Raw genomic sequence first — 17,509 nt, 5'->3', positions numbered from 1 at the left:
GGTGCTTGCCACCAAGCCTGATGATTTGAGTTTGAGTCCTAGGATCCATGGTGGTGGAAGACAACAGATTCCCACAAGTTGTCTTCCGACCTTTGTGCATGCACAAGTACACCTATGCTCAGACGCAAATATAATTTTTAAGTAAAAAGGTAATAATAGAAATTCAGCGTTCACTAGTCACTTGTGAATATTACCTGACTGACACTTTGAGCAGCTAACATAAAGACAAGCTTTTGCTTCAACTGCTGTGCTAAAAACGGCTTAGGAACTCAGAAATCAGGGATCCTGTGTGGAAAGCCTTCCCTCTAAAAGTGCTTTCCTGGCATGGGAAGCATCTGCTCACCAAGGCGATGCCCTTTGACTTTGTATCAGCTACTGTGACAAGAAGTTCCAAGGCTGTAACAGGGTTCCTGCCAGACCGTCCTTGCTTTAGAGAATAAAAATTGCTGCAAGCTACATGTGCATCAAATTTGTGAACTAGCTTCTGCATGTAAAAAAAAATATTTTCTAGCAAACAAAACACACAAGCATCACAAAATGATGTTTTTGAGGAAAAACACAAAGGAGGAACTGAGAACGAGAGTCTGACTTGGGAGGTACCAGTTTATTTGACAAAGTGCATGGGTCAAAGCATCTGATATCTCAAAGCTGACAAGGATAATATACTGGATACCCTGAATGCGGTCTATTCAAGGCCCTGATTCTTTACCCCCTGTACCTAAAACTCAATGCTTTCCCTAATTAGCACACATTTCACATTCTCTGAAGGCTTGCGGGTGAAGGGGAAACAGGGCTTCAAACTCTCCCTCTGAGCCAAAGGCACTTAATGTTAAAAATAAAGGACAGTAGAGTCACTCCACAGACATCATGTGTGTTCAGAACTCCAAACATGAGTGTCTCTTCACTGGCCTATATGAGATTTGTCACAACAATGTAAAAGACACTGATTTCCTTGAAAGAACAAAGTGCAGTATGAATATAAAAGACTCAAACCCCACCCTTTTCTGAAAATAATACATAAGAGAACTCTCACCTTCTATGATTAGCATTACCCAAGATTCACACATGGCAAAAAAATAGCTAAAAAATAATCTGTCATATATTCTCACTATGCAATCACAATACACTCCACTAGTGCACATAGAATCTGCGAGCTGGAGAGAGCCTCAGAGGTCATGTTGTCATCCCGTCATTTGATGAGGGAGCAGAGGCCCAGGTAGATGAAGGCACGGCCTCCATGGTTCTCGGCTCTCTCTTTCCTCTTCAAAAGGCTCTCAAAGTAAAAGATGGCGATGATCCCCAAAGATGCACCACACGCTAAAGCACAAGCACTGACACGTGTCAGGAATTTGGTCACACGAGACAGTTCCTTTGGCCACTGGGCAGATACATAACTCTCTTCCGGTGAGATACTTAATACAAGATCAGTTCCGAGTTCAGGGGGAAGCCAGCTGCAAGTTAGAAACAACTTCTTGGATCTGGAAAGGCTCCTTGTGGCTGTCAGTCTGCAGTGGGCAGGTGGTCTGCTGCACAACGGAATCCCAGGTTGGATGCAGAGCTATCCGGTGTGTTCTGGCTTCGAGCTGCACAGCGGTACCTATAGCAATAGGACTACAAGAGATAAGATGCTGTAAGAGATCCTGGAATCCATGGCTTAAGGCTTAAGGCAGATATAGCCCCACAAAAGTACCTGGTACAGAGAAGTCACAGCTACCTGAAGGCAGGAAGCCCCTGAACTGTCTTCATAGACACTTGATGTGATGTATGCATGGCAAAGGGCAGCACATTAAAGAATCAACCAGCAATTATCTTTTACCATACAGCAGAAAGGCCACCACTGCTTACAACACCATAAAGAGCAAACTGTAACCTCCCATGGTTAACTATGTGATTGTACACTCAGCAGCCACTAAGAATTACATTTTTATATAATATATGAAAACACAAAATTCCCATAGTGTTAAATAAAGAGCCAGAATATGGAGCTATACATATAGTATGATCTAATCTATATAATCATGTGTTAAGGGAAAAAAAAAGACTAAAATATGCACAAGATTAAAACACACATACACTCACAATCATTATCCTTGAAAGCAAAGCTTCTAATTTTTGGCTTATTACATCAATTTTTGACATTCTAACAATAGAGATAGGTGGTAATAAAAAGATTAATAACAGCATCAAGTATAATGGAATATATTAAACAGACCGGCAAAATTTCAAGTCAGCAGAGGAACTTAAAATATAAAAAAAGCAACTGAAAAACCACTTTCTTCCCAATACCACGAGATTTTTAAATTGCAGTAATAATAAAGATATACATGCTGGAGTATGGTTTATTTCATTCTGTCCAGTTGTGAAAGAGCAGAGTATAAGTGATCACACAAACATGGACATTGATTACCTAGGACACAGTAGGCAGGGTAGCAGGAACTTTTGATTGTAAGAGCCAAGGGAAATCAAACACGTTACAGAAGGTGACATAGTCATTAAAGGAAGCAGGATTCCACTTTGGATGAACTATAGTATGGTGTTGGCAGAGCAAGAGACTCTTTATCTCATGGTCATGGGTTCAAGCCCCACACTGGGTGCCAATTTGTTGCAGTTAATTTGCCAGTGTGGCCTAATAATGTTTATTATCAGGCCTATAATTATTATTATGACAGTATTTTCTAACCTGCTAGCAATCAATCAAGATACAAACACCTGTTATATTTTAAAATAGCCTTAGTTAACCTGTGGTAGGGCTGATATTAATCCCCTAAATACTTCCCATAGTGGGGCAGGTATGGGATAGCTGTCCCAATCCCATGCCATCTGGCTCTAATAATTTCTATCAAGCTACTTCCCATCCATGATCCCATATACTTGCTAATGTTCATCTGGGCCAAATCCTCCATCCACACCAGCCATATACTTCTCCTCCACCTAACCCATGATGCGGCAGCCTCCTCTTCTGCTCTCCTCGGGTCCCTCTCCTCCCAACAATCTCTCAGTCTCCCCAGCCCTGGAGCCTTAGCCACGCCTATCCCATTTGCCCTGCCCAGGTGTGATGGCCTTTTATTGGTCAAATAGGTTAGGCTCTTAGACAAGGACAGGTGGGGCAGAGACAGCAAGCAGTAATTAGCATCAAAATACATCAGACCAACCTCCAACACAGTTCCTTTCTTAGCAAGAGTCCACACTCCTGATGCAAAGGGTAACATTCACCTCATGTCTTCTTCCCCATCACCAACACACTCTCACAGAAACATACAGGACATGTATCTGTGGCTACAGACTATTTGACATGGCATTATGAAAGCTGCAAGATTCCAAAATAACCATGCACGGAACTCTTGTGAGGTTCATTCTCTGATTCAAAAGAACAGGGAATAAAAACAAACTAGTCACCATGGATGCTTGGCCCACTGAACCCAAGTACCTACCAGCTGGTAAAAGAAATTTCAAAAAGAATAATGTAGAATAGGTTGGTAACTCACACAGAAGAGATAATTTGTGGGAAGGGAAAAAAATAGGTCAGCATGCAAGACACTTTTTATTCCTATTATTTTTCTTTCACAAAAAAAAGTCAGATGCTTCTAATTTCCATAAAAATTATCTCTGAAGCTGACATGGAAATTCTCTGGTGCATTAAAAAGGAAGACATAATGCTCTATCTTCTATAGATAATAAAACAATAGCAACCAATTTTCCTTGTGGACAGTGAGGAACAGAATGTATTACCAATTCTCATCAGGTAGACAGACGGGAGGTGAATTTCAAATGTGCTTGAAATAATAATAAGGTGATGCTCCTGCATCTGTGTGATCCACATGAACAGAGGCTCTGAAATGTCTGGTAAGAAGTGTGTAAGGAGACACAGCAGAAGCCAGAGCAGTCATTAGGCTGCTGTAAAATGCAGAGCTCTGATATTTCTAGAATCAAGCTCAGGTAACTTAGAGCCTCTATGAAACCACGCACTGCAGTGAACTCCATGCTGCAGCAAAGGTCAAACTCAGCGGGAAGCACACTGATGGCTCTGGCAGTCTTATCCCACGATGGGACCACACACAATGAAAACAAGCAAGCCCTTCATTTCCTGATTGTACACAACAAGAGAACATATCCAGGTCTAGGTATGGTCCTGTCCAGGCAGGTTGGAGACTGCAGGCAGGTGAGGAAACAAGGACCACACACCAAACAGTTACAAAACAGCCTTGAGCTGACTTAAAGAAGGGAGGCTAGTCATTTGGGTCCCCTGCAGAATACCAATGTCTGTCGAAAAGGCTAGTTATGGCAGTGGTTCTCTGAGTGCAGTTGTGATGATGTCATGAAAGACTGTACCCTGGGACCATTAGCCAAAATAAACCTCTTCTTCCAGAAGTTGCTTTTAAGTTATGTGTTCAGATTGTATATTGCACACTCCAGTGATGCAATGACAGTCACCAGTCCTTCCACCCACTGAGTCTTCTCACTGGCCCTTAGGTTGCGTAAGTAAGGGTATTTTTCTCATAACAAGATAGTTACTAAAAACAGTTGTAGACAGACAGACAGACAGACAGACAGACAGACAGACAGACACACACACACACACACACACACACACACACACACACACGGCAGTGGGAGTGGGAGGAAAGACTGGAGACGTTGCCCAAATATACATTCCTAGGCTAATACACCCAGGAATGCTGCTTTCATGGGGCTCGTGTGGTACTCAGGGTCCATTTCTAACAAGCTTTGGGTGCTGCTTCGGCCCATGGGGTACACCCCAAGTAGCCGCAATTTATAAAGGAGGATGGCAGGTAGATTACATGGCTAAACAGTGGTATCAGAAGCACAAAATGGGAAAAAATTAGGCATGAGAACAGCCAGACCATTCACAGGCCGATCACATCATAGCAAGGTTACACTGTAAATATATGAGCATTTGCAATATGACAGATGCAACTTTAGGCACGAGGAATGCAATCAGAGCACACGAGCAAGGAACCTGCTATCAGAGAGCTGACATTCAAAGGGATCAGTCACACTGCAAACAGGCTAAAAAATTCAAGACTGCTTCTGCCAGTGGTCATCTCTGAAGAAAGGAAAAATGAAGAGAAAGGACTAAAAACAAAAGTGGCTGATTTTTATAGGGTGGTTTGGAAAAGCTTCTCTGAGAGGGAAGTGAGCTGCCTAAAGAATTGGAACACTGGAAATCCAGGGAAAATTAGTCAAAGATGGCTAATATAAAAAAGCAAGAAATGTGAGCAGATAGATGGAATCACACCTCCGTCTCCCGGTCTGAGGAGTTTGGATGAAGCACAAATGAAAATTGTATGATTTTGCTTATCTTTTGGTGAGCAAGGGTAAAACCCCAAGCTCAGTGGCTACTCAACCTTAGGCAAAGCCATGCAGGATCTGTCCTCGGCGATCAATGAAGCTGTCCATAGAAGTACATAAGAACGCTCCATCTTGCCTTGGAGACTGAGCTCAGTGTTGGAGCGCATGCCTAGTATGAGCAAGGCCTGAATTCAATCCCTAGCACCACAAAAAAACTGAATGACACACACCAAAACAAAGCCCTCCACAACAACAACAAGAACAGCAACAACAAACAAGCGGCATAGAGGAAGCACTGTAAATGCTATGCTTAGGGGAATTACACTGCTGGTCACTGAACCTTGCTTGGCTGATTTCAACCTCACAGAAACAAGAGCAGCACTGTCCAGCTTTGTACAGGCCCCTGAGATTCAGGGCTGCATGTGGGGAGAAGAGGGTACCTCCTACAGCTTCCAGCTATGCATATACTTGTGCTATGCAGAGAGAGGGGAAAGGGTAATTAGCCATATAAACCAACACATTGAAAGGCAGCTGGGGTGATACGGCACAGGACTGCAGTTTTCATTGGGTGGATTATTCTATATGCTGGTAAAGCCAGGCTGCAACAGTTCTTATGAATTTTTAGTGTCTGCTCAGAACACTGTTGAAAAGGATTCTGCATTGATGACACCAGAGACTAGGAAAAAAAATCAGTGACATGTAAGATTTTTATTGTGAGTACAACTGAAAACCTTGATAATTCAAAATAATTAAATTTAATATATATATTAAAGTACATAAAAACTCATGGCAGAATACCACCTAATAGTTTTCTCTAGCACATAAGGCATTTGGTTTTTATTGTCATCTTTACCATTTTATTTGTTTTTAAATTTTATGCAAAGCTTTTTAAAAAATTCTATAGACAGATAAGGTAAAATAGTTAGATAAGGTCTTCAAAAACCTCAGAGTCCTACAGAATATGGCATTTAAAGATGTTTATATTGTTTTAATAATTCTTTGACAACAAGACAAGTTAACTCCTGGCAACATCCAACCTACCTCAAAGATGATAAACATCAATGAACCTCCTCATGGAGATGGCTTCAAACGTGGCAAATTAGCCACTGGACAAAATGTCCTCCTTTCGACCACTGACAGAATTCTGCCTAAAGTTTGGCAAGCTTGGATCCAGGCAGAGTCAATGGCCAAACTCTGCCAAGACAGGGTAAGCAAGTCCTTAATAGTTCCTGCCTCACAAATATGTCTGTCAGATATTTTGGGCAAGAAGGCTGAAGATGATGCTCCAATGTTTTAGAGAGATATGGGTGACTGTTCAGGCAGCAAACTGTCTTGGTCATTTTTTAAAAATTATTATTAAATTAGTGCTGCTAACCTGTACTCCCTGTTTACTCAGGTAATTAATTTTACTCCTTTTCAAGTCTCTGCTGAGGTTGAAGACCAAATAGTTGAGTTTTACAATTAAGCCTAGTCATTTAGAGATTAAGATGTCTTTAGGTCTAGATAGATGTTTTAAGTAGATATATGATAAATATAATAGATATTGAGTTACATTCAGAATTTTAGACTCACCGAGATAGGAAAATGTTTTCTTCAAGGTTGTCAAATACAAACTGCCAAAACACTATGAAGGCAACATGAATGTAATTGCTGAATGTTCTGTGGTTCTTTTGCTGTATGTAGTCTATTTTATATGGATTTAATAATGTAAATGTATATATAAAAGATATAAAAATTAATTTTAAAAAATCAACAACCACAAAAACGGTCACTATTGGACCACAGCAGTTTCCAAGGCCTTCTACTACCCAAAAGAGCTATGAAGAACTGAATAAAAAACAAAAACAAAAACAACAAAACAAAACAAAACAAAATGCCCAAACATAAAAGTGATGAGGGGATGGGGACACCATTTGGTGGTAGAGCACTTCCCTAGTGTGTGCAAGCTCCTGGGTTTGATCCTTATACACACACTCACACACACACACACACACACACACACACACACACATACACACACAGTGTTGAGAGGTCAGGCCCATCACTTGCAAAGAGTCAGTTCATCTTTATCATTCTACTTAAGCACATCCATTCACTCAGAAATATGTATTAATAAGTAGTTCTCTTAGATTTCAATAATGGGTCACTAATAGAGACACAATTAAAGAGCACATGTCCTGGTTATGAATGTTCTGGTTGTTCTTTATATTTTTCTAACTCTATTTTTAGAATCAAAAGTGGTTCTTAAAGGAAGTGAGGTCTTTGGGTGGTTGAAAAAATGGGTCATTCTATTAATTAAGAAAAGGAGTAGAAGGAGGGACATGTTTTAGCCTGATTTCATCAAAATGGCTAATTACTTTGTAAAAGTGATCTCAGTATCTGTCCTAAGAATGTGCTCTTAGATCAGGAAACAATCTACTTAAGATAATGACTTACCAGCCTGGAGGCCTTGAACTCAATGAAACAGAAATATGGTTTCATAAGAGGAAACATTTCTCAGATAAAAAGGTATCAATATCTCATATTGAATAAAATCATTCTAGGGAAGCCTGTAGCAGAACCCAGGACTTCCCATTGCTCTTTCAAATGTCACTAGACCAATTTCTTTGTTATTTCTTATGATCAAGAATGAGACATGAAGGTTAGGCATGATGGCACAGACTTTTAAAATCAGCATCTGGAAGGCAGAAATCTTTGTGAGTTCAAGGACAGCTTGGTCTATGTTGTAAGTTCCAGATCAGCAAGAGATAGATAGTGAGACTCTGTCTCAAAAAAAAGAAAAGAAAAGAAAAAGAAAAAAAGAAAAACAAGCAAATAGGATGAGACATGAGCTACACAAGGTAGAACATATCCACAGTCCCACTTATTAGGGGATTAAGGCAGAAAGAATACTTTACTTCAAGAGTTGAAGACCATCCTGGCCAGCATACCAAGACCCTGACACAATTAATTAATTAACTAATTAATTAATCCATAAAGTCAAATATATCTAAATCTTATTACCAATGTAGATTTGTTGTCCTTTTTATTCATTTTTTTAAAAAGAGAGTCTCACTGTGTAGCCTTGGCTGACCTTGAATTCACAGAGCTCCATATACCTCTGCCTCCTGAGTGATGAAATTAAAGCTATGAGCCAACATGTCCGGTTTAACGTAGGTTGAAGCAAGAAATGAGTTGAACTGAATGAACTTCCCACCTGAATCACAGGGCCAAAGATTCTACACTAAGAAATGTATAGAGAACGCACGCCAACAAACTCATGCATGTATGTCATCAGCTACAGTTTCTTGAGGCCATTATCAAAGCTGGAGACCTAAGTAAGGGTAGCTATGAGAGAGACTCTAGCAGAGACTCCTAGTAGCAGGGGCCAAAGAGACTGAAGAGGACACCCTCTAACTAAACAAGTCTGCTAGTAGAGGGAGGGGAACACGAACCCACACGCAAAAACTTTGACCCAAAATTTACCTGCCTACAAGATGTGCAGGGATAAAGATGGAGTAAATAGAGCAGAGAGTGAAGGAATGTCTAACCAATGCCTGGCCCAACCCAAGACCCAGCCCATGGGAGAGACCCTGACACTATTAACGATAGTTTCTCTGCTGTGCTTGCAGACAGGAACCTAGCAGAGTTGTCCTCTGAGAGGCTCTACCCAGCAGCTGAGATTCACAGCCAAACATTGCGCAATATGTCAGGAGTCTTGTGGAAAAGTGGGGGGAAGGAGAAAAGGACCTGGCCGTGACAGGAGCTCCACAAGAAGACCAACAGAGCCAACTAACCATGGCGCAGAGGAGCCTGCTAGGACTGAAGCACCAACAAAGGACCCTGCATGCACTGGATGTAGGTCCTCTACAAAAATGGAGCTGACGGGCAGCTCAGGCTTCATGTAGGTCCCCTAGTAAGGGGAGTGGGCTGTCTCTGAACATGGACTCTCTTGCCGGCTTTTCCATCACTTCCCCCTGGCAGGATGGCCTTGCCAGGCTACGGGGAAGAGGATACACTTAGTACTGATAAAACATGATGAGCTGGGATGGATGGGAAGGGGAGGTCCTTTTATTCTGAGGACTAAGGGAGGGGGAGGGGGAGAGGGAAGGAAGATGAGACTGGAAGGTAAGGAGGGATGGGGCTGTGACCAGGATATAAACAAACTAGCTAACTTTGCTATATGTTTTCAATAGCTACAGAGCTTTGAAACCTGGCTTTTAACTTATGCCATCTGATTAAATTTGATATATACATATATATGCATATATGTGTGTATATATACACACATATATTTATGTAATCTCAGATGATTCTGAAGTAAAATAATGTTTGAGGGCTACTGTTTTAGGAACAAGATTGCTAATATCTCTATTACAAAATTTGTAATTTACATTAGGAGTCACTATAGACGGTTTGAGTCTCTAGGACTTGCCAGGACTGAGTAAATTACCACGCAAAGATTCTTGGTAATAATAAACTGCAAAATGCTTCTCAGTCAGAAGACAGAAGCTGAACGCTGAAGGCAGTAAAAATACATGACTCAAGGAGAAAAGGGAAATGGTCAGGTTCCATTTCCAAATTCCTTATGAAGGTTGCTTGTGAGGCACCGATCACTCAGACTAACCAAGAATTGCCAGTTTGGACACTGAAATCATAGCTCACGGAGCAAAAATGCACATTTGGGTGCTTCCATTTTGGTAAATCACAAACTACCCTCCACTTATAATTTGAGCTTGATTTTCAACTCACATTTTTACACACTCAAAAATGTACAGACATCTGAAATTAAGGGTGTGGTCCTAGACTTAAGCATGAGAAGAGGTAGAGGCCAAGAGAAGCCTCTCATCAGAACAAGAGCCGGCAGATGACCTGGCCGGCAGTGTGCAACTGAGTCACACGCTCTGCTTCTCCTGCTGCTCACCCTCATGACTCTTAGTAAGTTGAAGGCTCTCCTGTCTTTTTCTCGTTTGGCTGGAAAAGGGTTTATATTAGCAAAAATGAGTAGACCACTTGGGGGGCAGTGTGTTATAGTGAATTTATGACCCACAAGAATACCTCAACAGAGTTTAGTGGCATGACCGACCTTATGGCACATGTAGGATCCACCTTTCTTCACACGGTCTTTTCCAGAAGAGGGGCCTTTCTAAGGATGAAGAGAAAAATCGTTTGTTAGTCAGGACAACATGCCTGCTCCTCACAGAGTGAAAAGGAGTCCATTTTGACAGAAGCAGTCATCTTGTGGCCACCCAAATTCTCCACATGTGTTTCTGTGTTCTGGACACCACAGCCTTCTGAATACCCATGATCCCACACATCCAACAGCCTGTGTCCTACAACTGTCAAATTCCTGCTACTGCATGAAGACTGTGATGACAGAAAGCATTCATCTTTTATGGGTTGTTTTTTATTTATTATTATTATTATTATTATTATTATTATTATTATTATTATTATTATTATCGTCATCATCATCATTATTATTATTTTGTCTACGTGTCTCTAAACTGTTTGGCAGCATCTTATCACCCTGATATTCACATTTACCCTTCTTAGCACTGGCTTATACAAAGGGTGAGTTATGCTGGTGCTGGCTAATGATTCTTCTGTACATCACCTAGTATTTACTTTATAGTTTCAAAAACTATATGCACCCATGTAACTATCAATGTAATTGAGAAGCAGAACAGTGTTTTCCTTACAAAATAAATTAGACCCGGTGCCTGTTAGGAACACGGCACACTGCTCTAAGTCTTTTGTGTCAACTCTTGTATCATCAACAGCCGCTTTGGAGGAAGGAAAAGCGGCAGAATGAAGATTCACATGAAGGCTTGGCTTCGGGAGCTGTGCGTTGAAGCACTCTGCCTGAGTTCCCCTTAGAAACCAGAAGGGCAGGAAGTTGGAGAGAGCCTAATGTTGGCAAGAAGGAACAGTGACAAGAACAAAGACCCAGACAGAGCAGCCAAAAGGTAAGTCTGTTTCTTCTAGAAAGAAGTTCTGATAAAAGGGCAACGGGGATGAAAATCCTGGTGCTTCAACTGCCAAGATGAAAGCCTCAACATCAAGTACCTTCTCCAAAAGGCATGTAAGATGTGCCAAGAAATTCCCGTAAGCCAGAGCTGGGGAGTGGGGGTGGGAATGGTTTTGTTTTTCCTTTGTTGTTCAAAAAGACAACTAATCACACAGCCATCTGCTCTGTTTACTGAAAATAAGAAAAGCCCCCACAATCCTCCTCCTGGTTTAGTTTTCCTATTTTCTAGCTAAAACATATTTGCCAAAGGCCATTAAAGAAAAGACAATAGCTGAAAGGACTATGCCCACCCCATGCTCAAACAGAGGTAGCACACTGCCTCGCCCATGTTATCAAGGTGGATAGAAGGGCAGGCTTCTTACAAGGTATTTATACACTGTCACATACTCACTGACTCTACATAATTCCTTTTCAAATTCTGAGTATTCTTAAGGCCCTAAACACTCAGCTACATTGATATACTGATTATAATTGGCATACTGAAAATGGGAAAACCATGAGTGAAGATAAAGGCTAGAAGCATGGCTTTCTCTTCATTTAGTATTGGACAGCTATTGCATTAGAATCTCTGGATGAGTTTAGTGATGTATAAAAGCAAGGCATGCAGGGCTGGAGAGACAGCTCTGCAGTTAAAAGCACTGGCTATACTCTAGAGGACCCAAGTTCAATTCCCAGTACCCACAGGACATACATGGAAGAAGGAGAAAACTGACTCCTTCAAGTTGTCTTCTGACTTCCTATTATATACTGACACAGGTGTGTCTACACATAAACAAACAAAACAATAAATAGGTTAGTGGTGATACAATACTGAATACTACAATGCTGGATGCTACAATACTGAATACTACAATCCAGGATGCTACAATACTGAATGCTACAATACTGGATGCTACAATACTGAATGCTACAATACTGGATGCTACAATACTGAATACTACAATACTGAATGTTACAATACTGAATACTACAATACTGGATGCTACAATACTGAATACTACAATACTGGATGCTACAATACTGAATACTACAATACTGGATGCTACAATACTGAATACTACAATACTGGATGCTATAATACTGAATACCACAATCCGGGATGCTACAATACTGAATACTACAATACTGGATGCTACAATACTGAATACCACAATACTGGATGCTACAATACTGAATACCACAATCCGGGATGCTACAATACTGGCATGCTGGCAAGACATGCCCATTATGACAGCAGTGGAACGATGGTTACGGGAGTAACCAACCACATTCTGCTTGGCTATGAGCCCAACTCCTCAGGAGGAACTTCACAGTAGGCCTTCAGGGGAGCTGACTGTTTTTCTTTTGCTAAATGGTCACATCGTCACACTGCCTTCTAGATACTTATGTTTATACCAATGAATTTGTGTTGCTCTCATCTTTGGTCAGAGAAGATTCTTATGTATGACTCATAGCTGGTCAAAATTCATAGTATGAATAACTCTGTGGATGTATCATCTATATCAGCTTGCTGACATCCAAGGCTCAGGAAGGAAACGTCATAGAAGAGGAGGAGAGAGAACATAAGAGCTAGGAGATAAGGAGGAGAGTCATAACATGCTGACCCCTGGACAGGACATGGTTGTTGCATGTATCAGCTCAGTTGGACAAGATCATGTTAATCAAAATTCACAGCAGGTCAAGGAAGAGTCCTCAAGATGCGCCTCCCCTCAAAGAAGTAAAAATATGATCTAGACCATCAAAACCAGTAGATCTGGACTCAGGGGAGCCTGCACAAACTCTTACACCAACCAAGGATGCATGCAGTAAACCTAGACCCCCTTTCAGATATAGCCAATGGACAGCTCATTCTCCACAGTTGTGGGGGTAGCGGGGGGACTGCCTCTGACATGAACTCTGGTGCCCCCTATTTGATCACTTCTCCTTGGTGGGGAGGTGCAGTGGCACACAGAGAAAGGTGAAGCAGGCTATCCTGATGAGACCTGATAGGCTGTGGTCATATGGTGAGGGAGGAGATCCCCTTCTGTCAAAGGCCTAGGGGAGGGGAATAGGGCAGAAGAGGGAGGGAGGGTGAGAATGGGAGGATACAAGCAAGGGAATAACAACTAGGATAAAATCTGAATAAATTATATAAATTAAAATTTTTTTAAAGACAAAAAGTATTATCTAATACTTCTACCTTTTATAGACATATACTGAAATTTTTAAGTAAAAAATCATATAGTACATGGAATTTCCTTTAAAATAATATAAAGGTATTTGCTTAAACTAGTCTGGATAATTGCTGAAATAGAAGCTTCACAATGTGTCACCACAGCTCCACCCAACTTTATTCCCAGAATTCTGTTCCTTCTGCCTTCCAGTTAAAGTGAACTACAAGAGACATCTACTGGGAAGCCTGGAGGACAAAAGAGAAACAAGAGCTATAGTGTTTCATGTTCAGACTACTGACATAAGGAGACCAAGCAGGTCTACAGCTGCTTCTGCCTCCCTTGGACCATCCATCCTTCAGCCTCTGACTCCAGCTGTGCTCTGTGCTCGGGGATGAAGGGCACTCATCCTGTCTATAGCAATCTCCATCTTCAGAGTTGAAAGCAGTAAGATTGGCAGCTTCATTGTGTCTGCATAAACTTCAGGTGACAATTCTAAGTGCCAGATTTCTTCTTCCCAATTAGACATGCATCTTTCTTTTCTCACAGATCTCAAGTATCCACACTACACTTGAAGAAAACCACTATTTCATAAATCTGTATGCATATGTATGAGAATATAAGGAATTAATTATAAAAAACCAGCATTATAGCTACTCAGTATGATAACTCAGTAATAAATTCATTTTACACATATAGCTGTACACAGACACACAAACACACATGGTTCCATCTCTGATCAAATCAATCATGATTGACAGAATTAATAATCACAGAGTCTGAGCTATGGGATTCTCTGTTTTCATTTATATCTCAACATTTTCAAAACAAGAAGCTTAAAAGTTACATTTACCTAAGATGCCACCAAGCAGAGTCATTAGAGAACTATTCGTAACATTACTTGAAGAAGAAAGAACTGAGATGTTGAAAGGCAGGGTGTGAGGCTGTAAGGTGCCGTTCATGAGTTACTTCTCCTGTGGTAAAAACGAGGAGCGGATTCAGTGCAGTAAAGCCTAAAGTTCTCTGGCATATTGAGGGCCTTCTGCACACACTCAGACATAGTTCATTCAATTTTTTAATGTATCTTTACTGTGTTTACTGTCTTGTAACAAGCAAGCCGGCGCTTTAGAGCACAGTGCACTCACCAAAGCAGAAAATAACAATGAGCTTCTAGAAGGTGCCCAAAATCCTCCAAATAACCCCTCACTCATACTCCAGTAAGCAACCCTAATGAAACTTTACTGGGACACCACACACACACACACACACACACACACACACACACACACACTTGCACAAGAGACATGAAAATGTAAGGACTAGTTGGGAGGAAGATGGAGATAAGAGGGCAATGGGTGAAAATGATACTTATGTATATGTATATAAATGTCATAATGAAACCAATTATTGTATATAATTGATAAATACTAATAAAATTTTTAAAATGAAGTAAAAATAATTTTTTTTAAAAAATGAAAGAATGAGCCTCTGAGGAAAAGATCAACCATGGCATTGCAGACGTCACTTGTACAAATATGAAGCATGTGCGAGCACTCCAGTGGTACCTCAGATGCTGCCTGACAGCCCTAAGGCCATTGGCAGAGTGTGGGCAGGGCAGGAGAGATTAGGCAGTTTACAATTACTGCAGACTTTTCCTTTTAATCCAATGAAAATCAGAGCTTAACAGGAAAGGTGGAAGCAGTGGAGAGCATGATCCAAGCTGTTTGAAATTTAAAAATGCCTTTGACATTAGCCAAGCCAGATGCTTGTAGTCTTGGCCCTTTGTCTCTAAGAAAATAAAGAGAGGAATCATGAAACTATTCAAAATTTCAAAGAGATTTTTTAAATAGCTTCATGGGTCTCTCTATGAAATATCTGCTCACCTAGCCCAGATAGATGCCTAGAAGCCCTGTCTGTGTTCTTCCTGTTTACCAATACCATTCTCACCAGCCTCGCAGGAACATTTATTCTCTCTGCCTAGTTCCAGTTGCACATTAAACTCTTACTTAGCATGCAAGATCTACCTCAAATGTTATCTCAGGATGAGAAACATGGTCTCAATCAACCTGGGTTCAAATCCTGCCTCTGACACTGAATGAGCCTTTGGGATAGTTATACAAGCCTTTTAAGACCTCAGGCTCCTCCTTTAAAAAGCAGATAATAATCATTCCTGCTTCTCTGGACTGATGCAGGGACTGAAGGAGATAATGTGTGGGATGCATTAAACAAACGGCAGGCAATCTGTGTCATGCTGATGCTACTACTTCATACTATTAATTTATAACTAACTCAGATTTCCCCAAAGGTGTTCATGAACTTAATAGCCCTGGCAGTGTATAACTTCAAATTCAAACCCACAGAGACCACTTGATCTAGTTTGTCTGATGCTCAATTCCCAAATGGAGTTGTCTGAGTCCTAAGAAAATTCATGCCATGTTAATAACCCTTGTGGAATAAAGGTAGACTGTTTTATACTACAATAAAAATTTCCACAGCTGGCATGAAAGAGTACAATTTGACTTAATCATGGCATCAAACTTAGTTGAACCGAACTTTTCAACAGTAAAACCAACACAGAAACCGTGAGTCAAAGATAACAAAGTTAATGTCACATAAACATATAGTGAACAAATCCAAAAACATTTGTCTTCTTCATACTGAGCTCTTTCCACTAGCCTAGTTCAAATCACATCCCAATACCAGAAAGAAAAACTGAAATTCATAATTTTTTAATTGGACAAGGGAAGCTATTCTTTATTTTAAAAAAATATTTAAACAGCAATTTTGTGACTATCTCAAAATATCTCTGAATCCTGGGAGATAATCTGGATTGCTCTCTCTCTCTCTTTCATCCCTACATCTAAGTAGTCCAATTAGCTCTACCTCCCAAGGATTGCTCTAACGAATGGCAGCTCATCATCGCCATGGCAACCTCTATAGTTCAAGCCTTCATTATTTCTCAGCAGAACCAACTACAACAGCCTCCTAACAGGCCTTTACAGCTTCCAAAATGGTACCTGCTAGGAGCCCAATAACATCCGTAGAATAGATAAAAGGCTGGCATTGTTTTTATTTAAAAAGGCCAGACAAAAGGGAAAAATGCATAATATACAACTCCATTTATCTAAGGCTAGAAAGAGGATCACAAATTGCTGGGGGCTGTGCCAGTCTGAGGTGACTTGTAGATTAACTATTCTGATTGGAATGATTTCATGGCTGATGACCAAACGCAATGAAAATGAATACTTCAAATGCATGCATCTTATTGCATATCAACGCCAATTATACGAAGATAAAACTGGGGGCTTTCTTGTTTGTGAATTTGCTTGTTTTGAGCCTAGTTCCTGGCTGCCCTGGAACTTGCTATCTAGACCAGGATGCCTCAGATTCATAGAGATCTGCCTGCCTCTGCATCCCAAACGCTGGGAGCTGTGCATACCCAGCCACGGTTTTTTGGTTTTTGAGAGAAAACCAAACACAGTAAATGATAAAAGTCAGAGTAAGTCATAAGTCAGTAGGAAGCCTAAACCATTTTCAGTAAAATACAAAATCTGAAGTAATTACTGCAGTGGTCTCTTCAAACACCACGGCCAGCAGACCTCTATGTCTCCTACACATCACTAGGGACAAGAAGGAATAAACATGAAGCCAACCAGATTTGTTGTGGGCTGATAATTCATAAAGCCGACTACTAAAGAGCACAGCAGCTCCACAGATTATTTGTTTCTACTGCTGCATGTTTGGAATTTTCTATAAATAAGAACATTTTTAAAGTCAAAAGACACAAAAGTTTAAACTAGGATAAATGTAAAGAAAGACTGTGTCTTCAAGAACCTCAAATGCTGGTCATCAAAGACTTCCTTAGAAGTTTAAATGCAGAGGAATTGAAATTAAAGGGAGAGATTTTATTCTCTGCTCTACAACCTTGAGAAGTGCACTAGCTGTGACAAGAGCTAAGTTACCCTTGCCCTGGTTGACTGAGAGCTGAATTCTCTGGCACCCTTGACTTCTAGGCAAGCCTTCCAACTGGCAGAGGACA

At 40.7% G+C, this 17,509-nt stretch overlaps 1 protein-coding gene across 2 annotated transcripts in view; it reads right to left on the bottom strand.

Annotated features, from left to right (window-relative positions):
• Positions 1-585: 585 nt before the first annotated feature.
• SUMF1 (sulfatase modifying factor 1) overlaps positions 586-17,509 on the bottom strand; it is a 72,132-nt gene continuing 55,208 nt past the window's right edge. The window contains exons 8-9 of one of the 2 annotated variants that reach the window (XM_084765482.1): positions 10,376-10,435; positions 586-1,611 (exon numbers count right to left, since the gene is read on the bottom strand). In XM_084765482.1, the coding sequence (XP_084621608.1) occupies positions 1,501-1,611; positions 10,376-10,435 (171 nt within the window). In that variant the 3' untranslated portion in view covers positions 586-1,500. The remainder of the gene's footprint in view (positions 1,612-10,375; positions 10,436-17,509) is intronic. The other variant, XM_084765483.1, reaches the window with a different exon arrangement.

Source organism: Acomys minous (assembly GCF_964271855.1).
Source record: "Acomys minous genome assembly, chromosome: 17".
Classification (NCBI taxonomy): domain Eukaryota; kingdom Metazoa; phylum Chordata; class Mammalia; order Rodentia; family Muridae; genus Acomys; species Acomys minous.
The sequence above is the reverse complement of the archived record's forward strand: the minus strand, read 5'-3'. Positions and strand labels throughout refer to the sequence as shown.